Here is an 18,603-nt window from a genome sequence, read left to right as displayed (position 1 = left end):
TAGAAGTAATTGTCTCTTTTACTCTCTTTCCAAACTCACCACCCCATTTCCCATGGTTGGAACCGCACCCATTTATACAGCAAATAAATGTGCATGGAGACAATGAAATATCCTTCACTTAAACTGAAGGGCGTCCTTGCAAAAATCTGCTTTAAGGGCTCCTCGATTCGATTGGATCCAAGTAATCAATGTCCACTCTGGTGACTTTTTTGCAAAGGCGCCCTTTATTTTAGCATTTCTCTCAAGAAAGTTGTAAACAATAATATTCCATATTTTAGTATTTCTCTTAAGAAAGTTGTAAACGATAAAATTCTATGGTAATGATATTGCTACTCACTTTTTAGCATTTCCAGCCCTTTTGGTCTGTGTGTTTTTTTGGCTGGAAAGTTAAAGGAAAGGGGTGGAAGTGCTATTTTCCTTTTGTAATTTTGACTTTTGTGATTTTCTCGTGTACAGAGCCAAACTGATACAGTGGAAAGTTGCCATCAAAGCTACCACGAAGAACCGCAGAGAATGACCATTACCCATTTACTGTAGTTAAATGGAAAAACCCACCACAGTAATTCTTAGAAAATTTAGAAAATAAGCACAACCAGAGAGCTTTTCTTCTTCTGTTTTTTTTTTCTCTCTCTATATATATTTGATGATAAGTTACAGGCTAAGAAAAAGCTGGTGAAGAAGACCCCATGCAAAATTGGATAAATTTACAAAGAGCACAAGACCTCCACTTAAAGAGAGAACGATTAGAGACATGAGAGTTTGGGCAGGTCAAACCACCATAGGAAAAGGACATAAAAGGGCATTTCTAATATTTTTTCTAATCAAGTTCTCAGGGAGTGATGAGTTCTACTACATAGGACGAAATGGGTGTTACTGATATTGTTGGTGTCCTTTGTTGTTTTCCATTGGTGGGCAATGTCTTTGGCGATTTGTTTGGCGTCTGATGAGGCTCCTAAGAGGCCTCTCCTAGTAAAGCCCACGGCATAGAGTCCATTTTCGCCTTTCCAACCGTTGGGGAATGGGGTTTTTGGCATCCCTTCCTCTGTGAAAAAATCGCTTCCCTGAACATTTTTTGCAAACCCAAGAGTAAGATTCAATGAAAAATAAACAGAAGTAGACAGAGGAGAGTTTTCTTGAATAATTTTCTAACAGATAATATATATCCATTTTGAAGATTTTCCAGCATTTTAACTTCAAGAGGAAAGTCCACATTATAGAAAGGGCAGTGATAAATTGACCCCCTAATATCTTAAATGGACCCCATATCTCTCTCTCTCTCTCTCTCTCTCTCAGCACTGTCCTATGTGGGGTCAATTTAAGGTATACGGGGTCGATTTATCACTGCCCTATAGATATTTAGCCTTTTTCTTTTGAAAAAGAACTGGAATTTTATATGAGGAAAGACATCTATATGGCAGGCAAATGGAACACTTCTTTATATAAATGAGACCAAATGACAAAATATAAATGAGTGGGAGAGAAAGCATACCAATAGAAACACAACTTTTCTTTTTGGGATAGAGAAAAACTACTTGTGCAGGAAAAGATGGAAAAAACTAGCATTAGGATTGGAAAAACACTAACTTTCAGGTTAAGAAAGTAGGCAGATCTTTTTGCTGAAACCACTAACTTTTCATATTGAAATACCACTACCATTTCATATTGAGATAGCAATACCTTTTTATATTGAAATATCTGAGTGATCCTTTATATAAACAAATCATTAGACTACAATAAACAATTTCTTAAGCCATTTGCTAAGAAACCCAATACTAACTAACTTTTCACATAAAAACACCATAAACAAAAAGGGTGCAAATATGAAAGAAAAAAGAAAAAAAAAAGGGGAATCTCAGTAATAAGAACACCATAAAAACTTTTCATGCAAAACAAGACAATGCTTCCTAACTTTTCCAATTTAAAGCACTATAAACAAGTACCTACTTTCGGCGTTGACAAAAATAAATAAAGTTTACTAAAAAGCCCTAATTTCCACACCTTTTTCCATTTCAGGAACAGTTTTAAGAAGACAACGAGCTTGTAGATTTGTACAAGTGTGAAAGTGGTTTAAACATAACAATAATAAGAAGAAAAAAAAGCTGGTCACGCTAACCTTGAGCCACGAAGGAACGTTGCTCTTGTACCCAGTTGCTAATATTATGGAATCGAACTCTTTTTCTTGCCCATCCACGAATTTTGCTCCTCTTCTTGTGATCTCTCTCACCCCTCCCATCACCTAAAACACAAGAAACACAACACTATTAGCTAACGAAACATGAAAACGCCACACCAAAAAACGTGACGCTTCTTTGTCACCATAGAGGAAAACCCATCAAAAGCAAAAAAAAAAAATCTCTCATACACCGAGATACAGTGTACCATTTAATCATAAACTTGTAAATAAAGATGAAATTAAGATAACGTACCTTGATTTTTCCGGTTTTGATGGCTGATAATGCTCCGACATCTAAAACCGGGGTCTTTCCGGTTGAGTTTTTGAGCTCTATTGGACCTGTTTTAGGCCTTCGGAGACCCAAACGATCGGTATTTCCTAAGGTGAAATGAGCTACGAGCAAAAGCAACTTGTCCACTAGTTTTAAAGGGAACCATTTCAGAAGAGCCATTGCTATTCCGAAGGTTGAAAATCCAAACATCTCTCTCGGTAGAACATGCACCTACATCCCAAAAGTGTAGAGAAAAAAACATAAGAAAAGAGACCCTTAAATGGCAATAGAGCTAAACAAATTTAACAAGCTAAAAGAGGATTCAATACATAAGAAACCCGGAAACAGCGACTTTTCCTATTAATGTACGAAGTTGAAATAGTTATGAGTGGTTCAAAATAGAGAAATCACAAAAATCATCAGAAGAAACTTTGAAACAAAACAAAAATAAAAGGGCCTCTTTTGATACATCTAAAATTTATTTGCATTTAATCATACAACCAAATTGTTTTCAAGTTAAATATGATTACTTGCAAGTAATGATTATAATAGTTCTAAAATGATATAGTTAATAGCTTCCAAAGAGGCCCTAAGTAAAATGGAAGAATCACTTGAACAAACCTACTCTCTCTCTCTCTCTCTCTCTCTCTCTCTCTCTCTCTCAATACATATGCATATAAGAACAGGAAAAAAAAATAAAAAAACAAGGATTCTACAAACTTACAGTGTTCCTAGCCACCAAGTAAGGGGTTGCATTGTGATTAGAAAGATCCAAACTAACTTCCATGCCGGAATTTCCAGAGCCAACGACCAAAACTTTCTGTTGCCGGAAATCCGCGCCGGACTTATAAACACTAGTATGAATAACAGGCCCATTAAACTTCTCAATCCCTGAAATTTTAGGGATTACAGGTTCAGCATTCTCGCCTGTAGCAATAATCAACCACCTAGACATATATTCGAATTCTTGGGTTCGAATCCTCCAGAACCCAATAACAAAATCAAACTCAGCACTCTGCACAGATTGGCCAAACCTAGGCTCAATAGAGAAATTTGCTGCATAGGACTCCATGTAAGAGATGAACAGTTGCTTAGAAGGGTATTTTGGGAAATTTTTAGGAAAACCCATTATAGGAAGCTCACAAAACTGTTTGGGAAGATGGAGTTTTAACCGTTCATAGGTTCGATTTTGCCAAAGAGAAGCTATGCAATTTGTTCTCTCGAGAATAACTGACCGAACTCCGTTCTCGGTGAGGCACGCCGCGACTGCGAGACCTGACGGTCCTGCCCCGACGATGATGGGTCCGTGCACCCATGCGCATTTTAGCTGGTTCTGGTCTTTTTTGAAAGAACCCATATGTAGAACTATAGAGAAACGAGAAAAAAAATACTCTGTTTTTCTTCTCCTCTGTTTTTTCACTCTTGAAAGCTCTGTTCTTTGTGGTTATCTCCCCAAGTTGTGTTGTGGGTTTTTAAGGGTGGGGTGGATTTATGAGTATTAAAGAAGGAAAAGGGTCTTTGAAGAGATTGGATTGCAGAGGAGATATGTTTGTGTGTGTGTGTGAGAGAGAGAGAGAGAGAGAGAGAGAGAGAGGCGTGAAGGTTAAGGAAAGGATTCGGTTCTGTTTCTCAAGGCTCTTCTTTCAGGTTGTGCAGATGGGGATTTAGAGCTTTGGCAAGAGCTGAAATAAATACATTTACGTGGGGAATTTATTGTCATTGCCTGACCAAACTGCCCCTCTTTCTCATGATTTATTGTCAGCGGCCATGTCATCTAATAAATTGCCACGTCAGTACAGTATGGTTGCATGGGCGGAGACAACCTAACATACATTCCATAGAGGCCAAGTTAATCATTTCCTTTTTGTTGCTTCCAAGTTCCAACCAACACATCGTGATCTTAGCAAGATCTAGCAAATAAATGTAAGAAAGAAATGATATCTACAGCCTATTTTTTCAAATATATGTAGCTGGCTCTCATGAAATAATCTCACTCCAATACTCTACTCTTCAGTCTTCATCATCACCCCTCAAAACAAAACTAGAAAGACATGAAAAGAAAATCACGTTTCTTGTTTTTGTCTGGACGAGAATGTAAAGAGAGAGTATAGAGAGTAACATGTTGTATGATCTGACAAAATAGGAGGAATGACACTACATACATATGATCAGATGCCCACTGAAATTTGTTCTCATTGGCTGATTTTTCAATGGGTCCCTCCAATGCAATTAGAACATGGGACTCGTCTGAAAAAGCAAAGTAAAATACCATCCCATGTTAATAACTAGAGGGAGAAAAGATACCCCACAAAGAAGAGGAAAAAAAAAAAGTATATGATATTTTTATTGGTATAGCTGTTTTAGATAGAAGAGGAGGTTTATATGTCTGTGCTTCTGTTCCTCTGTTGTGGGGTAACTACATTTAAGTATCTTATTGACTTTGAAGGGAATATTTGTCTCTTTTTCTTGTAATGGAATTGCGAATCCTCTTGGGACTTTTCTCCTACCTGTGCTAGCCATATTAGGTACCTTCTTGCAGTGATTTTTCTCTCCTTTCCTTGCCTTTCTCGGATTGCGAATCAACTTGGGATCTTGCTATTGTGCTAACATCTTTATACAGTGCTTTGCTTTGCCTTTCTAGGTAGAGCATAGCTTCACTAAGCAGGAGGTTTTGAAGAAAAAATTTGCATGGTGTGCCTATCAGATCTTCCTTTGCTGATTGTTCTTCTCTTTCAGTTACCAATTGGTCTTAAAGCTATTTATAAAGAGCTCTGTTTGGTAAAAACAAAGTCTGATTTACAGGGAGATCTCTTTTCACCTTCCAGAAACATAGGGTCGTGCTGGAAATCTTACCCCACGTTCTCCTCCTCGTGGTGCCTTTCATTATCACATCCATGATCGTGACATCCATCCATCAACATCCATGGATTAACTCTGGGTTAGTGGAATTCAAAGGGATGTTGGAACCGCCCATGCCATCTGTGATAGTACTAACATTGTCAATGAGTAATTGAACAATTATTTTCATTCTTAGTTAAACTGGAATATTCTCTAGGGAATCAAGACATTCATTTAGTTATGGTTCCTTTTGGGTATTATTTACTTAGTTCAAATTTGCTAAGTTAACTCAATTAGGGAGTTCCTAAGCTTTATTGGTTGTAGAGGTTGGAGATATAGTTAGAAGCATAATCAATGGGAGAGGTTTGGATCAGATATAATAATGTCTTGGTTAGAATCTCATTAAGGCATACATGATCTAGAATTGAACTCGAAATTCAAGTAAGATCCGAATAATGCTCATGATTCAGACAAATTCAGACTTAGATATTTTTGTAGTTAACAATTAAAGTTTAGTATGCCTCTCGTATTGGTAGTCCAAACCACATCATGAAGTCATAATGAGTCTATCTTGGTCGAATCCTAGAAATGATAACACTGCCAAAATCCCCTGCATGTTGGGCGGATCCAAATATCTTCAATAAACTAGCGCAGCACGCGTGCACTTTCTTTCAAATACCACTAATTCATAAACCCCCAAAAAAACATAAAAAATTCTATTCAAGCTACGACTTTTCGACTTAGATAATGTAGTATCATATGGTTAAAATGATACTACATTTGACTCAACTTAGAAATAGCTCGGGTCGAGTCGAGTCAGCTCAACTCGAGACATAATAAATTAAAGCCATTTTGCGGCTGGCTTTTGCAAGTGAGAACGGGCCACACGGGTTGGCTTTTTGGCACATCTTGTCTGTTCATTTAATTCATCTGAGGTGGCTGTTCTATCATGCAAAAGCCAGCCGCAAATCCCTAAATCGCCTGGCAAATCCCTTATTATAAATAAACAGATCTTTTATAGGGTGTGAGCCCTTACAGTCCCGTATATTTCAACTCATTTCTTTATAGATTTAGTTGTCTTACGAGAATTTATATGATGGGTGGCCGTGAAAACACGTGAAGTCTTGGAAAACAGGTACGGCCCACTTTTTATTGATGATCCAAACCGTTCATCTGTTTGGGCACAACGTAGATAGGGGTTGCCTCAAAAATCATTTTTCGTAGGATGATCCTAACCCTCCGATCTGTGGAAGATTCCATAAATGGTTTTTGAAAATCTCCATATTCAGATCAGTTCAGATCGGAGGGTTAGGATCATCCAATGGATCGAAATGATTTTTGGGACACAACATATTTACGTTGTGCCCAAACAGATGAACGGTTTGGATCATCTCAAAAACTAGGCCGTACCTACTTTTTGAGACTTCACGTGTTTTCAAGGCCACCCATCATATAAATTCTCGTTGTCTTACTTTTAACTTTGCATGCCAGCGGTGCAAGGTATAGCAGGATAAAACATTTGTTCACCAATGTCGGAAAACCATGGCTACTCATATTCAAGTGGGAATAAAGTCACGTAATTACCCCCTTCTTAGTTGTAACTCGCAAATGGGGTTGCCCACCCCCTTTTCTTTTACCTAATAACGCGTGAAATGATTTACTACTAATATCTTAGTGAATATGAAGGATGTAACTAGAGTAATCAGACAATTGTGTATAGTAATGACAAAACGCATTTCACAGAACGTCTGTTGCACTAGAGAGCAGCTAGCTCATGAATAATGACAAAATCTGTTGGAAAGTGAGCCTATGTGGCTGCTTTCTCATGCAATAGACGTTCCTCGATGGACCCTAGCAAATCCCTTTTGTATAACTAGAGGGAAAAACATGATGAAGAATAACAAAAAGGAATTATCCAAAAAATTCTAAAATATAGAAAAAATAATCCTAGAAAAAGAAAAATAACATTATTTCATAGAAAATAAGCAAAATACCCATTTGACATAGAAAATGGTAAAATTACCTTTAGGCCACGTTTGGATACCCACAAGATTCAGATTTGGATTTATTTGATATTTTGAACCGGATCAGATCCTTAGATTTCCAAATCGGCAACAGTGCAAAATATTTCGATTTTCAAATCTGTTCTTCGAGACATTATTTGGAAATCAATATTTGTGGCAACTTCCTTCACCGTTGCTGCTCCTGGAAGTTGCTCCGGCAGCAGCGAGATATCCCTCCCTCCTTCCCTCTCTTTCTCTCTCTCTCTCTCTCTCTCTTAGAACATGATCATGAAGATGATTGATGTATTTTGTATCCAAAACTCAAATCCAAATCAAAATACAAATGCATGAGGTATCCAAACAGGCCCTTATTTCATAAAAATGATTAAACTACCTTTATCTTATATAAAACGGTTGAAAAACCAATATCTTATTGAAAATGACTAGAATACCACTTGGTCATTAAAATAGCCAAAATATTCTTATTTGAATAGAAAATGTTCTAAGTACCTCTATCTAATAGAAAATGACTAAATCACCCTTCCCTTATAGAAAATAGCCAAAATGCCCTTATCTCTTAGAAAGTAACAAAAATATCCCTTAGTCATAAAAATAACCAAAATATTAGCTTTTCGTTAAAAATGCCAAAGTACCTTTATTGCGTAAATTGACCAAATTGGCCTTATCTCATGGAAAATGACAGAAATACCATCTACAAAATGACCAAAGTGCCCTTATCTCATAAAAATGATCATCTCATAGAAAATGGCTAAAGTGGCCCTTATCTCATAAAAATGATAAAAATTCCCTTTTTTTTATAGAAAAATGGCAAAGTACATCATCTCAGAGAAAATAACTACAGCACCCTTTTCTTTGTAGGTAAGCTGGGGTTTGGCGGGGAACCCTACTGGTTTATTAGATAACGAGAAAGATGATACATTTATGGGAACCAGACACCATCCCTAACTCGGAACACATGAGAGAGGGAGATCCCAAAACTTGGGATAGTCAAACATTGGCCTTATGAGTTTAAACTGCTCTTTACTCTTGAGTTACAGAATCGACTAGCTTAATGGGAGCATGTTGGGATCTTTGGGAGCGTCATAGGCAATTCTTCTTTGGGACCCTCTACCATGGTTCACCTTCGGAGTCCTGGTTCATCAATAATTCATCTTCCGAGGTTTCTCTCCCCCTTTTTTTCCCCTCAAGACCTGCTTGGGCGGGTGATCCCCCACCTATTCTTTTCCTGGCCCTTTTCCAATTTCGGTTCCGGTGTCTTCTACTTGATCTTTGTCTTGGGCAAAGAATGCATTTTCTGAGGGGGACGTGACACCCTTATCTCATAAGAAAAAGGCAAGATTCCATTATTTCATAGAAAATGACCAAAAAACTCCTATTTTATGTAATATGAGTATTTTGGTCTTTTAAGTAAGGGATAATTTTGTTATTTCCACTTAGAAATGGGTATATTGGTCATTTTCATGAAATGTAGATGTTTTAGTGATTTTGATCTTTAGTCCATTTTTCCTAGACACACTTGCTATTTTTCTAATATATTTTCTATTTTTAAGATTTTTTTTTTGTTTTTTAGATTTTCTTAATTTTTCAACTTGAAGTAATTAAAGAACTATTCATTTTAGTCATAGATACTACGTATGAAACGGACCACGTAGTAGAGCCCAATTATTTCATTCATTCAAGCCATTCATTTAGTGGTCCTTTACCTTGGGAGGGCATTACAGAAAAATCTTCATGGGAAGATGATCAACCTTGCCCTTAAATATGTTATTGGTAGCTAGGGGTGCAACTTGGGTCGGGCTCGACCTGAACTTGAATCCGACTTTTGCTCGAGTTGGGTTAGTTACGGTTGGGAAAAGACAACCCATTTTAATATTGGGTTGGGTTAGGGTTGAGACCTTGGCAACCTGACCCGACCCGAACCCGACCTCCATCGATCCTCTAATTTTATGTTGATTTTCTTTGAGTTAGTATTTTTCTGTTTGGCCCTAGGTTAACCTGAACCCAACCCGACTAAACCGGACCTGATTTTGGGTAGATGGGTTGGGTTAGGGTTGAGAGATTTACAGGCGGGTTGGATTAATGTTGCCCATCCTCAAACCGAGGCTCGGATTGGGTCGGGTTAGGGTTGAGGGAATGCTATCTCGGGCTGGGTTTGGGTTGGCCTCAACCCAATCCAACCCGACCCGAGTTGCACCCCTACATTTTAGTCATAGATAATATGAATCTATGATACTTGAGAAAAGTTAAATATTTACCCTCTACGACATGTGGTTAATGGAGCAGTGGAAATAAAAACTGAGCATTAATTTGTCCGGTGTATTGGTGCCGGGTATATCGGAACAACGGACATCAGTTAGAGTGTAAACCACTTCGGAAGGAAGTAAGTTGAAGGGAAATACTTTCCTCGCAGGTGGTTTTCTCTCATACTTCCACCTCACCCGCTGTGACAGATCCATCACTTCAAATGTTTAGGTTGTGGATTTGAACTTTAGTGAGTCAACATAAATGAGTTTTTTTTTGGATAGATTTTAGTAACCATTTACTCAGCCCAAACCTTACCCGAGGAACCCTTTTCCGAACCTGAACCCCACCCGAGTTTTTAACATAAATGAGTTTCGACCACCAATTTAGTACTTTGACAGGTGGAGTAGTATAAACTTCTCCAGCCGTGGTTCTTCTTGGTGACTCCATTCATACCCACTTCAAGTTTGTTAAGATAATCACAAAGCAAGTCGTTGAGTTTCTTTCAAGACATTTTTCATTGGGTCCAATTTGATTGACCGTTGACGGATAGAAATTAGAAATGCATGTTAGTGTATGGGATGCACAAGAAGCGCCCTTCGATTGGCCCATCTGGTGGGACCCATCCAAAGCAAATAAAACAATGGTTGACGTCTGACTTGTACGGTGCCCTCCAGTCTCAGGGCTTCTTTTCCAGTAGCATCTAGTAATGTTTGGCCTTAGGGTGCAACTTGGATCGCGTTGGCCCGACATTAGTAACCATTTACTCAGCCCAAACCTTACCCGAGGAACCCTTTTCCGAACCTGAACCCCACCCGAGTTTTTAAGCTTACTAAAAAATGATAAAAAATGTCAGCTTCACTCGGATCAAGTTGCCCAAGCCCTAAACCTGAACGTGACCCGAACTCAGCTTGGGTTGGGAAAACTCAACTCGAACCCGACCTGAAGGATACCTAACCCAACCCAAAATTTTTTTTGGATTGAACATGACCCCATATATTATATTTTCACCTCTTTTGTTCATCTTCTCCTAAAATAGAGTTATTTCCAGGAAAAAAGAAAGGATGGAAATGCTGTTATTTTTAACAAAGGACTAATTAAACGGGATGGAAATATCATTGCACAATGTGTTTAATTTAAAGTTGAAAGACAAGAAATATATAAGAAACTGCACAAACCTTTATGGGGGACTGATACACAATTCGCAGTCTAGCTTACATTAAAATAGGGGAGATGGTATTTGTTTGGGGTTCCACGCAAAAGCAAATAGTCCCACATCGGAAAAGCGATGGGGATGGTGCTGGGTTATAAGGGAATGGGCACCCTCCCTTGTTCCACGCAAAAGCAAATAGTCCCACATCGGAAAAGCAACAGAGCCGTGGTTGGAGCGATCATCGAGGCCGGGTAGAGTAATTGTGGGTGTTGTGGTTGGATCGTGGTTAGAGCGCGATCTTTGGGAGTAGAAAGACTGTCTAAGAAAGATTCTCATTCGAGGTGGAGCGCTACACCGTGAAGTGCGGAGTAATCTGAGATGGCGGTAAAATCAAGTTCTACTCAGTTCACCATCGACAGAATTGACGAAAATGGTAGTTTCACCCTATGGCAGATAGGGTCGAGGACATCTTAGTTCAACAGGGCTTATCAAAGGCATTGAAAAGAAATAATGGGAAGCCGGAGAAGATGCGCCTAAGTTATAGGATAAGTTGGAAAGCTTTATATGTCAAAAAGCTTGGCCAATCGGTTGTATCTGAAGCGGCAATTATACAGGCTGAAGATGCAGGAAGGCAGAGATCTTCTGGAACACGTTACAATGTTCAACGGGCTTGTGGATCAGCTCCAGAAGGTTGATGAAAAGTTGAAGGAAGAAGATAATGCCCTTTTGCTTCTTACTTCGCTTCCTGATTCGTATGACAACCTCGTGACGACTTTGTTGTATGGTAAGGATACAATAAAGTTAGAGGAAGTCACGACGTCGCTCTTATCGAATGAGATGCGAAAGAGACATGTTCTTGGTGTAAGTGAAGAGCATGGGTTGGTTGTTCATGGTGGGAATCAAAGATGAAGGTTGTTTGACAAGGGATCAGGAAAAGGCATGTCAAGATCCAAGGTCGGCAGAAAGGGCGTGCAATGTTACCATTGCAAGGAATATGGTCACATTAAGCGGGATTGTTTAAAGTGCGATGACCAGGCGGATAATGGTACTACGAATATGGCGGTGGCGATAACGGATGAGTAGGACGAAGTGTTTGGAGATGTTCTCACAGTCTTCACAGGTAATCACACTTCTCCTCATGGTGAGTGCTTTCTAGATTTATGATGCTCTGTTCATGTATGCTCTAGGAGGGAATATTTTGATATGTTCCAGGAGACAAGGGCGGGTGTAGTGTGCTTGGGTGACGGGTCTACTTGTGACGTCACGGGTGTTGGAACGCTGAAGATCAAAATGATTGATGGAGTTGTTCGTACTTTGGGTGGTGTGGCTTATGTCCCAAAGCTACGGAAGAATCCAGTGTCACTTGGCCAGTTGGACTCCAGGGGTTTTAGGTTTCAGCTGCAGGTGGAGCCATGAAAATCATACGTGGCTGTATGATTCTGATGAAGGGAGAGAAGCGTGGCGGATTATATCGTCTGGTCGGGGACACAATGACTAGTGTTCCTAAGATCTCGATGACTAGTTGGAAACATAGTAATGGTGTGCGCACACGTAAGGTCTCTTTCGCAATTGGTGCATAGATGAGTTTCCAGGTTGCAAACGATGGTGAGAGGATGATAGTACCTGCGTTGGGGAGGATGAATCGAGATCCCTCTCTAAGGTTGACTGGGTGAGTCAACGGGTTGGCAGCTACACATGTGCATTGGCTGTGTTGATCGAAGCGGGAGGAGTCAGAAGCAGGATGATTCGAGGGTGTGTAGCTGGTACTTCAGAAGGCTAATGATGGTTTGCGGTAATAGCGAAAACCGGTGGCGACATCAACTGAAAATCTTCAGGTGGTTGGGAAACAAGCCAATGGGGAGATTGTTGGAAAGTTGCCTTGTGTCCCACGGAGGGTGGGAGGACAAAAATAGAAAGCTACCTATTTAGGTTTTCTTAAAACCTAAATATAAAATAGAGTTAGCATTCTCTCTTGTGAGTGAGAGAATGGCAACTTGAGGAGAGATAAGAGAGAGAGAGGAGAGAAAAAGAAGGAGAGAGAAGAAGAAGAAAGTGGGTTTTCTTTGGGTTTTTTTTTGGGTTCCTCTTGGAGCTTTCTCTTGGAGTTTCTTTTGGATATTCTCTTGGGTTTTTCTCGGGTTATCTCTTGTACAGTCTTGGTTTGAGAAGCAAGGAAAGGGTTGTGAGTTTTGAGTTTGGGTTTAATCCATTGTAATCCTTGTATATTGTTTTCTTCATAGTGGAAGATCGTGTTTCTTGCCCGTGGAGTAGGCTTGGCCGAACCACGTAAAATCTTGGTGTTTATCTTGTGGCTTGCTTGTTTGTTTAGTTTACCTATCCGTTTAATTTGTGCACGATTAGATTGTTTTTCCCGGCGGATTTTCTCAACAAATGGGATCAGAGCTGAGGCGTGGTAACTCTTGGGAAGATCTTAGTAACCCCGGTGTGTGCCTCCGAGGATGGTAGAATTCCCTCGGAGAAGATCTCGTAGTTCCACGTTGCCGCTGCGTGGAGGGGCGAGATGGTCCACGTTGCTTCCATGTGGAGGGGGAGATTGTTGGGGTTCCACGCAAAAGCAAATAGTCTCACATCGGAAAAGTGATGGGGATGGGTTATAAGGGAACAGGCACCCTCTCTCTAACAGGTAGCTTTTAGGTTTGATTCCCTACAATATTTTCAAACCTCCCCCCCCCCCCAAATTATGCATGTGCCCACCTTATATGTTGCACATTGTTCATGTCAAATCACCTTATAAGGGGAGCGCATGTTGCACACGTTCATGTTAAATCACCTTACAAGGGGAGCGCATGCGTAAGGGGTGAAAATATCATTACCCATAAAGTTGATGGAATTATATTTCAAGAGAATTTATATGATGGGTGGCCGTGAAAACACGTGAAGTCTAAAAAAGTAGGTATGTCCCACTTTTTTTTATTATCCAAACCGTTCATCTGTTTGGGCACAACGTAAATAGGTTGTGCCCCAAAAATCATTTCCATAGGATGATCCTAACCCTCCGATCCGAACTGATCTGAATATGGAGATTTCCAAAAATCATTTATGGAATCTTCAACAGATCGGAGGGTTAGGATTATTCTATGGAAATGATTTTTTGGGCACAACCTATTTACGTTGTGCCTAAGCAGATGAACAGTTTGGATCATCAAAAAAAGTGAGTTGTACCTATTTTTTTTTAGACTTCACGTGTTTTCATGGCCACCCATCATATAAATTCTCGTATTTCAATGGCCTTAAGAACTATTCATAAGAGAGAATGGATCCTGAAAGAGCAATGGCATAGTAGACTACAAGACTCTCTCTCTCTCTCTGTCTCTGGATGGCGATGTGGGCTTCCTAGCTTCAGCTGCCAGAATTTAAATTCCGATTTGCCGTGTGGTATCTTTGAGAGATGTTTTGGGAACCGGGCCTCCGATCAGTGACAATCTTACCTCACGGGAATTTTCACATATCATTTATCTATTATTATTTCATAATATAAGGAAGGGAAGTCTGTACAGTAACGAAGAAAAAACAAAGATGAAAATGACGACTCTGCCCCTCGACCGAGTCAAATATAAAATGATAAAGCGTTGAACGAAGGCTGTACGGACCAAAAAACACTGTCAAAAGGTGTTATGGGGTGGATTTTGACGTCATGGGGCCTACATTTAAATTAGCAAAGGGACGGACGGGAAAGGCTTAGGTCAGGTGACGGTAACCCTTCGTCACGACTGCAACTCACATGTCCCACTGACACACCATATCTACCCACTAGCATCTCTCCCACACTCTGTATCATCTATTTCTAGGCAGGGGTACCAGAAACTACTCAGACGGACAGACCTATTTTCGGGAGATAGAAAATGACCAAAACGGCCCTCCACACTGAGACGGGCCAAATATAGGGATCATGGTCCATGGAAGTGATGGTGCCATATTGTCAACTCCGAACAGTAAACCCGACCCTACCCAACATCCATTAATTATCTCGGGACGGGTCTAATTTTTTTCTTCTAAGGAAAACCCAAGATTCTTAAACCCCACCCTAGCTCAAGGTGGCAACTGGGCCCGAGGCACGCCCGGCACGATTGCTACAGTGGGCCGTGCATTCTAAACCTGACCTATGTTATTTTTCGGCCTGTTACCCGACCCAAGTTGGCCCTAGTAAGTAATAGCTTGAGAAGGCTTCAATGGTCCGTGCGTGCGGACCACTTAACAAATTTGACTTTCTAAGTTAAAACCATTAAATAAGCTCGAGGTGCTTGTCTTTGGTAGTGACTGATGTCATATCTGTGGGTCCAGTAGCTGTCTAGTTTCTTGATTCTGATGGACGTGATTTGATCTGAATATGGGGAATAGCGAATGTGGGCGATCAGACAGTTGTAGATTGGATTTGCATATAAGGTAGGATGGATGTTGAGATCAATTAAATGTAGATTAGATGAGAGCCGATCATCTTTGTGATTGAAGGGCCTGGAACCACCGTACGCTAGCCAATGACGCCACTTCCATGTTATTAAATGGTCTAATGTTAAAAGTCAAAAGGATTTAATAAACTCGCACCCCTTGTAGGATGATTCACACCATTTATAACCTTAATTCTGGCTGACTTTTAATGCTTTTTGATGTCTAAGAGTGGTGTGAATCATCCTACATGGGGTGCCAATTTATCATCTCCCTAAATTTATAGCGGTATTTTATAGGGCTGGCAACGGGGCGGGTCGGGGCCGGATGTTGGGGTCCCCTACCCCTTCCCCTCTGCGGGGAATTTCCCCCCTCCCCTTCCCCTCCCCTTTGCGGGGATGGTGGGGAATCCCCTTCCCCTTCCCGCGGGGAATATCTAATCCCCTTCCCCTCCCCACATCCTTCGGGGACAAAATCCCCTCCCCTCCCCGCCCCGCCCAGCCCCAACATCACCCCCTCTTTAGTCATTGATACACTAATGCTGGGTGTCCCTAATCAACTTGATACAATTTCAATATATAAAAATGTTATAAACTAACAATCGATAGGCTAGCTGTTAATTAAATTAGCAAGAGATTGGTATAAGGAGTTTGTCTTCTCTTCTTTATATATAGATTGAAATGCTGGGCAGTAACGAACGTCAGATTTCACTTGTTTGCAGTGTTTTTTTACTTGAAGATTTAATAAGAGAGGGCAGATCCATATTCGGTATTTGTGTGTGGATGATGGATGGATGGACCCATTGGACCGACAGTAGCTATTGTTGGATGATGGGATTTCCGCACATTGCTAATTGGATTCGATCCAACTTCAATTTTAGATCAAGTGGTATCATAGCCTGCCACTTAGAGTACCCAACATCCAAACCCCATTTTGGATCATTAATTTTGGAAAATGTTATGAGCACTACTGTATTCTGATGATCGCACTCCTGACTTTATTAAAAGTAAGGTATGGCCCGCACCATAGGATGATCCAAACCGTCCATTAGATGGTGCACACCCTAAATAGGTTGTGCCCAAAAAATCATTTCCTTAGGTTGATCCTAACCCTCCGATCTGTAGAGGTACTGAATGATCCTATTCCTCTGTAGATCGGAGGGTTAGGATCAACCTATGGAAATGATTTTTGGGGCACAACCTATTTAGGATGTGCCCCATCTAATGGATGGTTTGAATCATCGTATGGTGCGGGCCATACCATACTTTTAATAATAAAATGCAATTTATTTTGGCTACCGATGTTGGCACTACGATTTTTTGATAATTGCATACACTCACTCACTCAGCTTGTCTTTATTATTTCAACATCTGTCAAAAGGTTATTATAGTTCCCAAAATGCTCTCAGAAGCTAATTAAAAGGAAAAGACAAGCTAAGTCTATGTTTGGGGGAATCTTGTAGCCGATCCAAAGAGTTTCTAGTAGTTTTCCTAAAAAAAAAATACTTAAAAATATACAAAAAAATGGCATTGATTAACGGGGCGGGGCGGGTCGGGGAGGGGACAACTCCATCCCCTTCCCCTTCCCCTCCCCGCACCGGGGAATTTTTAAAATCCCCTTCCCCTTACCCTTCCCCTCTCAAATCGGGGAATCCCCGCCCCAAACAGGGCGGGGCGGATCCCCCGCTTTTTCGGGTGAAATTGCCAGCCCTAGTATTTTAGTACTCTTTCCTAATGCTTAAATTTATAGCCGTATTTTAGTCGTTTTGATGGCTTGATTTCCTTTTCTCTCTTCCCTTGTCTACTTGCATAGGTATCATCGCTTTATAGTAGGGCTACAACTCGGGCCGGGCCTGACCCGGCCAATCTCCCAGGAAGTTTTTTGTTCCACAAAAGTCCCAAGAATCAAAATAATTCTGGCATCCAAACGGAGCAAAGTTTTTTGTTTTCTGCTGATCCATCACACGAAAAAAATGTAATGCTTACTTTCTCTAACGTTTGTGTATTTTCCAGGCGGTTTTTAGCTAAAATTAGATAAAACAAAAGCAGTTTTAGAGCTTTCTGAACCATAAAAAATCTAATTCATAACAAATAAACAGCAAAAAAAAAACACAATTCCTCGTTATCAGTCATTAATGGTGACTATGGATATTCATCAATCATATTTTAGCCTTGAAAAAGCAACATAAGAAGGAAGCTAGAAAATCACCCTACATTGTATTATGTCTCAACTCAACTAAGCCTTTGTCCCAGACCAGTTGGGGTTGGCCTACAGTGTATTATGTCTACTTGTTATAATTTCAAAGATTTAGTCTAGTCTAAAGACTGAAGGTGTAACTTTATAATAAACTCACCTATCATAACATACGCTAGAGATTCATGGTATTCTTGGAAGGCATGTTTTAGGATTAGAGCCTCCTTTGCAAAATTATTGCTTAACAGTAACTAAGAATTCCGTATTTGCCGAAAAGTAATGCTTTTAGAAAATAATTGCCATAACATTCAATAAACTGCACTTGCTTTTCTCTGTTAAAAATTTCAGAATGATATAATTAACCTCAGCTTTAATGCTCTCTCTCTCTCTCTGTATCTCAACTTCTCAAGCAATGCAAAACCAACTAGTATTCCACTAAAACTCTCAAGATCCTATATCTTGTTGGTTCGATGATCCAAACCTCTTGTTCTATTAGGCTTTGTTTAGGGCTCCACGAAGAGAGATTGAAGCATCAAATTTTGTTGCCCTTAATCTTGTTGGTGGTATGTCCATTCGGTGCGACCGTGGATCGCATAGTGATGGTCTAAAAAATCAATATCCCGACATACAAGACCAATGGATCTGAACAATCCAACAAATTCTCAAGATCCGATATGATTTAAATTAATACTGAACAAATTTAATTAAACTGATGGATCCATATTTCAGTATTTAGCTTGGGTTTGAATAATTATGGCATATTCAGAAGATTGTGAGTTGGACAAGGGAGGATCTGATCCAATTTGGTACATCGGCATCCCTAGCGTCTATCACTCTGTACACAAGAGGTTAAATATATTCCTAAAATTTACTTTACTAAGCTGATGGTGGCGCCCCAAAAGAATGCATCACATTAAGGTAAATCATTGATGGGGAGAATTATTCTATACTTTCACACATCAATTGTCTGTTAAAGCCCTTTTTTAGGGGTGTCAACGGATCCACTTCGGATCGGATCCACCTATGTCACGGTCACGATCCATTCAAATTCCTTATCGGTCAGATCGGATTTGGATTGTTCTTCAGATCCTAGTTTCCACGTCACGATCACATTCCATTTTAAATCGGACCGTCCATCAGAGTGTCCTATTATGTCCTACTAAGCTTAGTGCAAAATTAATTTTTTTCAAAAAGAGTTAGAATGTCAGTCCACCATAATGAAAAGCAGTGATCGACTTCAAAGAAGTGACTAAAAACAGGAAAACAAATATGTGTCCACTATCCAGTATTCTAAGAAGATAATAGA

General features: G+C 39.9%; 1 protein-coding gene across 1 annotated transcript; it reads right to left on the bottom strand.

The window, feature by feature from the left end:
- Positions 1 to 592: 592 nt before the first annotated feature.
- On the bottom strand, positions 593 to 4,085 carry LOC143858615 (putative indole-3-pyruvate monooxygenase YUCCA4). The gene is made up of 4 exons (XM_077369306.1): positions 3,169 to 4,085; positions 2,427 to 2,675; positions 2,114 to 2,236; positions 593 to 1,061 (listed from the first exon to the last, which is right to left on the bottom strand). The coding sequence occupies exons 1-4, from the start codon at positions 3,799 to 3,801 to the stop codon at positions 822 to 824; spliced, it is 1,245 nt and encodes a 414-aa protein (XP_077225421.1). The 5' UTR covers positions 3,802 to 4,085; the 3' UTR covers positions 593 to 821.
- Between the last annotated feature and the right edge of the window lie 14,518 nt (positions 4,086 to 18,603).

This window comes from Tasmannia lanceolata, unplaced genomic scaffold (genome assembly GCF_043159265.1).
Source record: "Tasmannia lanceolata isolate RefF3 unplaced genomic scaffold, GAP_Taslan_0.1 ptg000026l, whole genome shotgun sequence".
Classification (NCBI taxonomy): domain Eukaryota; kingdom Viridiplantae; phylum Streptophyta; class Magnoliopsida; order Canellales; family Winteraceae; genus Tasmannia; species Tasmannia lanceolata.
The sequence above is the reverse complement of the archived record's forward strand: the minus strand, read 5'-3'. Positions and strand labels throughout refer to the sequence as shown.

Coding starts and splice junctions, on each gene's coding strand:
- LOC143858615 (XM_077369306.1), bottom strand. CDS start 3,801: ATGGGTTCTTTCAAAAAAGACCAGAACCAGCTAAAATGCGCATGGGTG. Junction 2,676..3,168: donor ACTTGGTGGCTAGGAACACT/GTAAGTTTGTAG, acceptor TTTGGGATGTAG/GTGCATGTTCTACCGAGAGA. Junction 2,237..2,426: donor TCAAAACCGGAAAAATCAAG/GTACGTTATCTT, acceptor CTTGTGTTTTAG/GTGATGGGAGGGGTGAGAGA.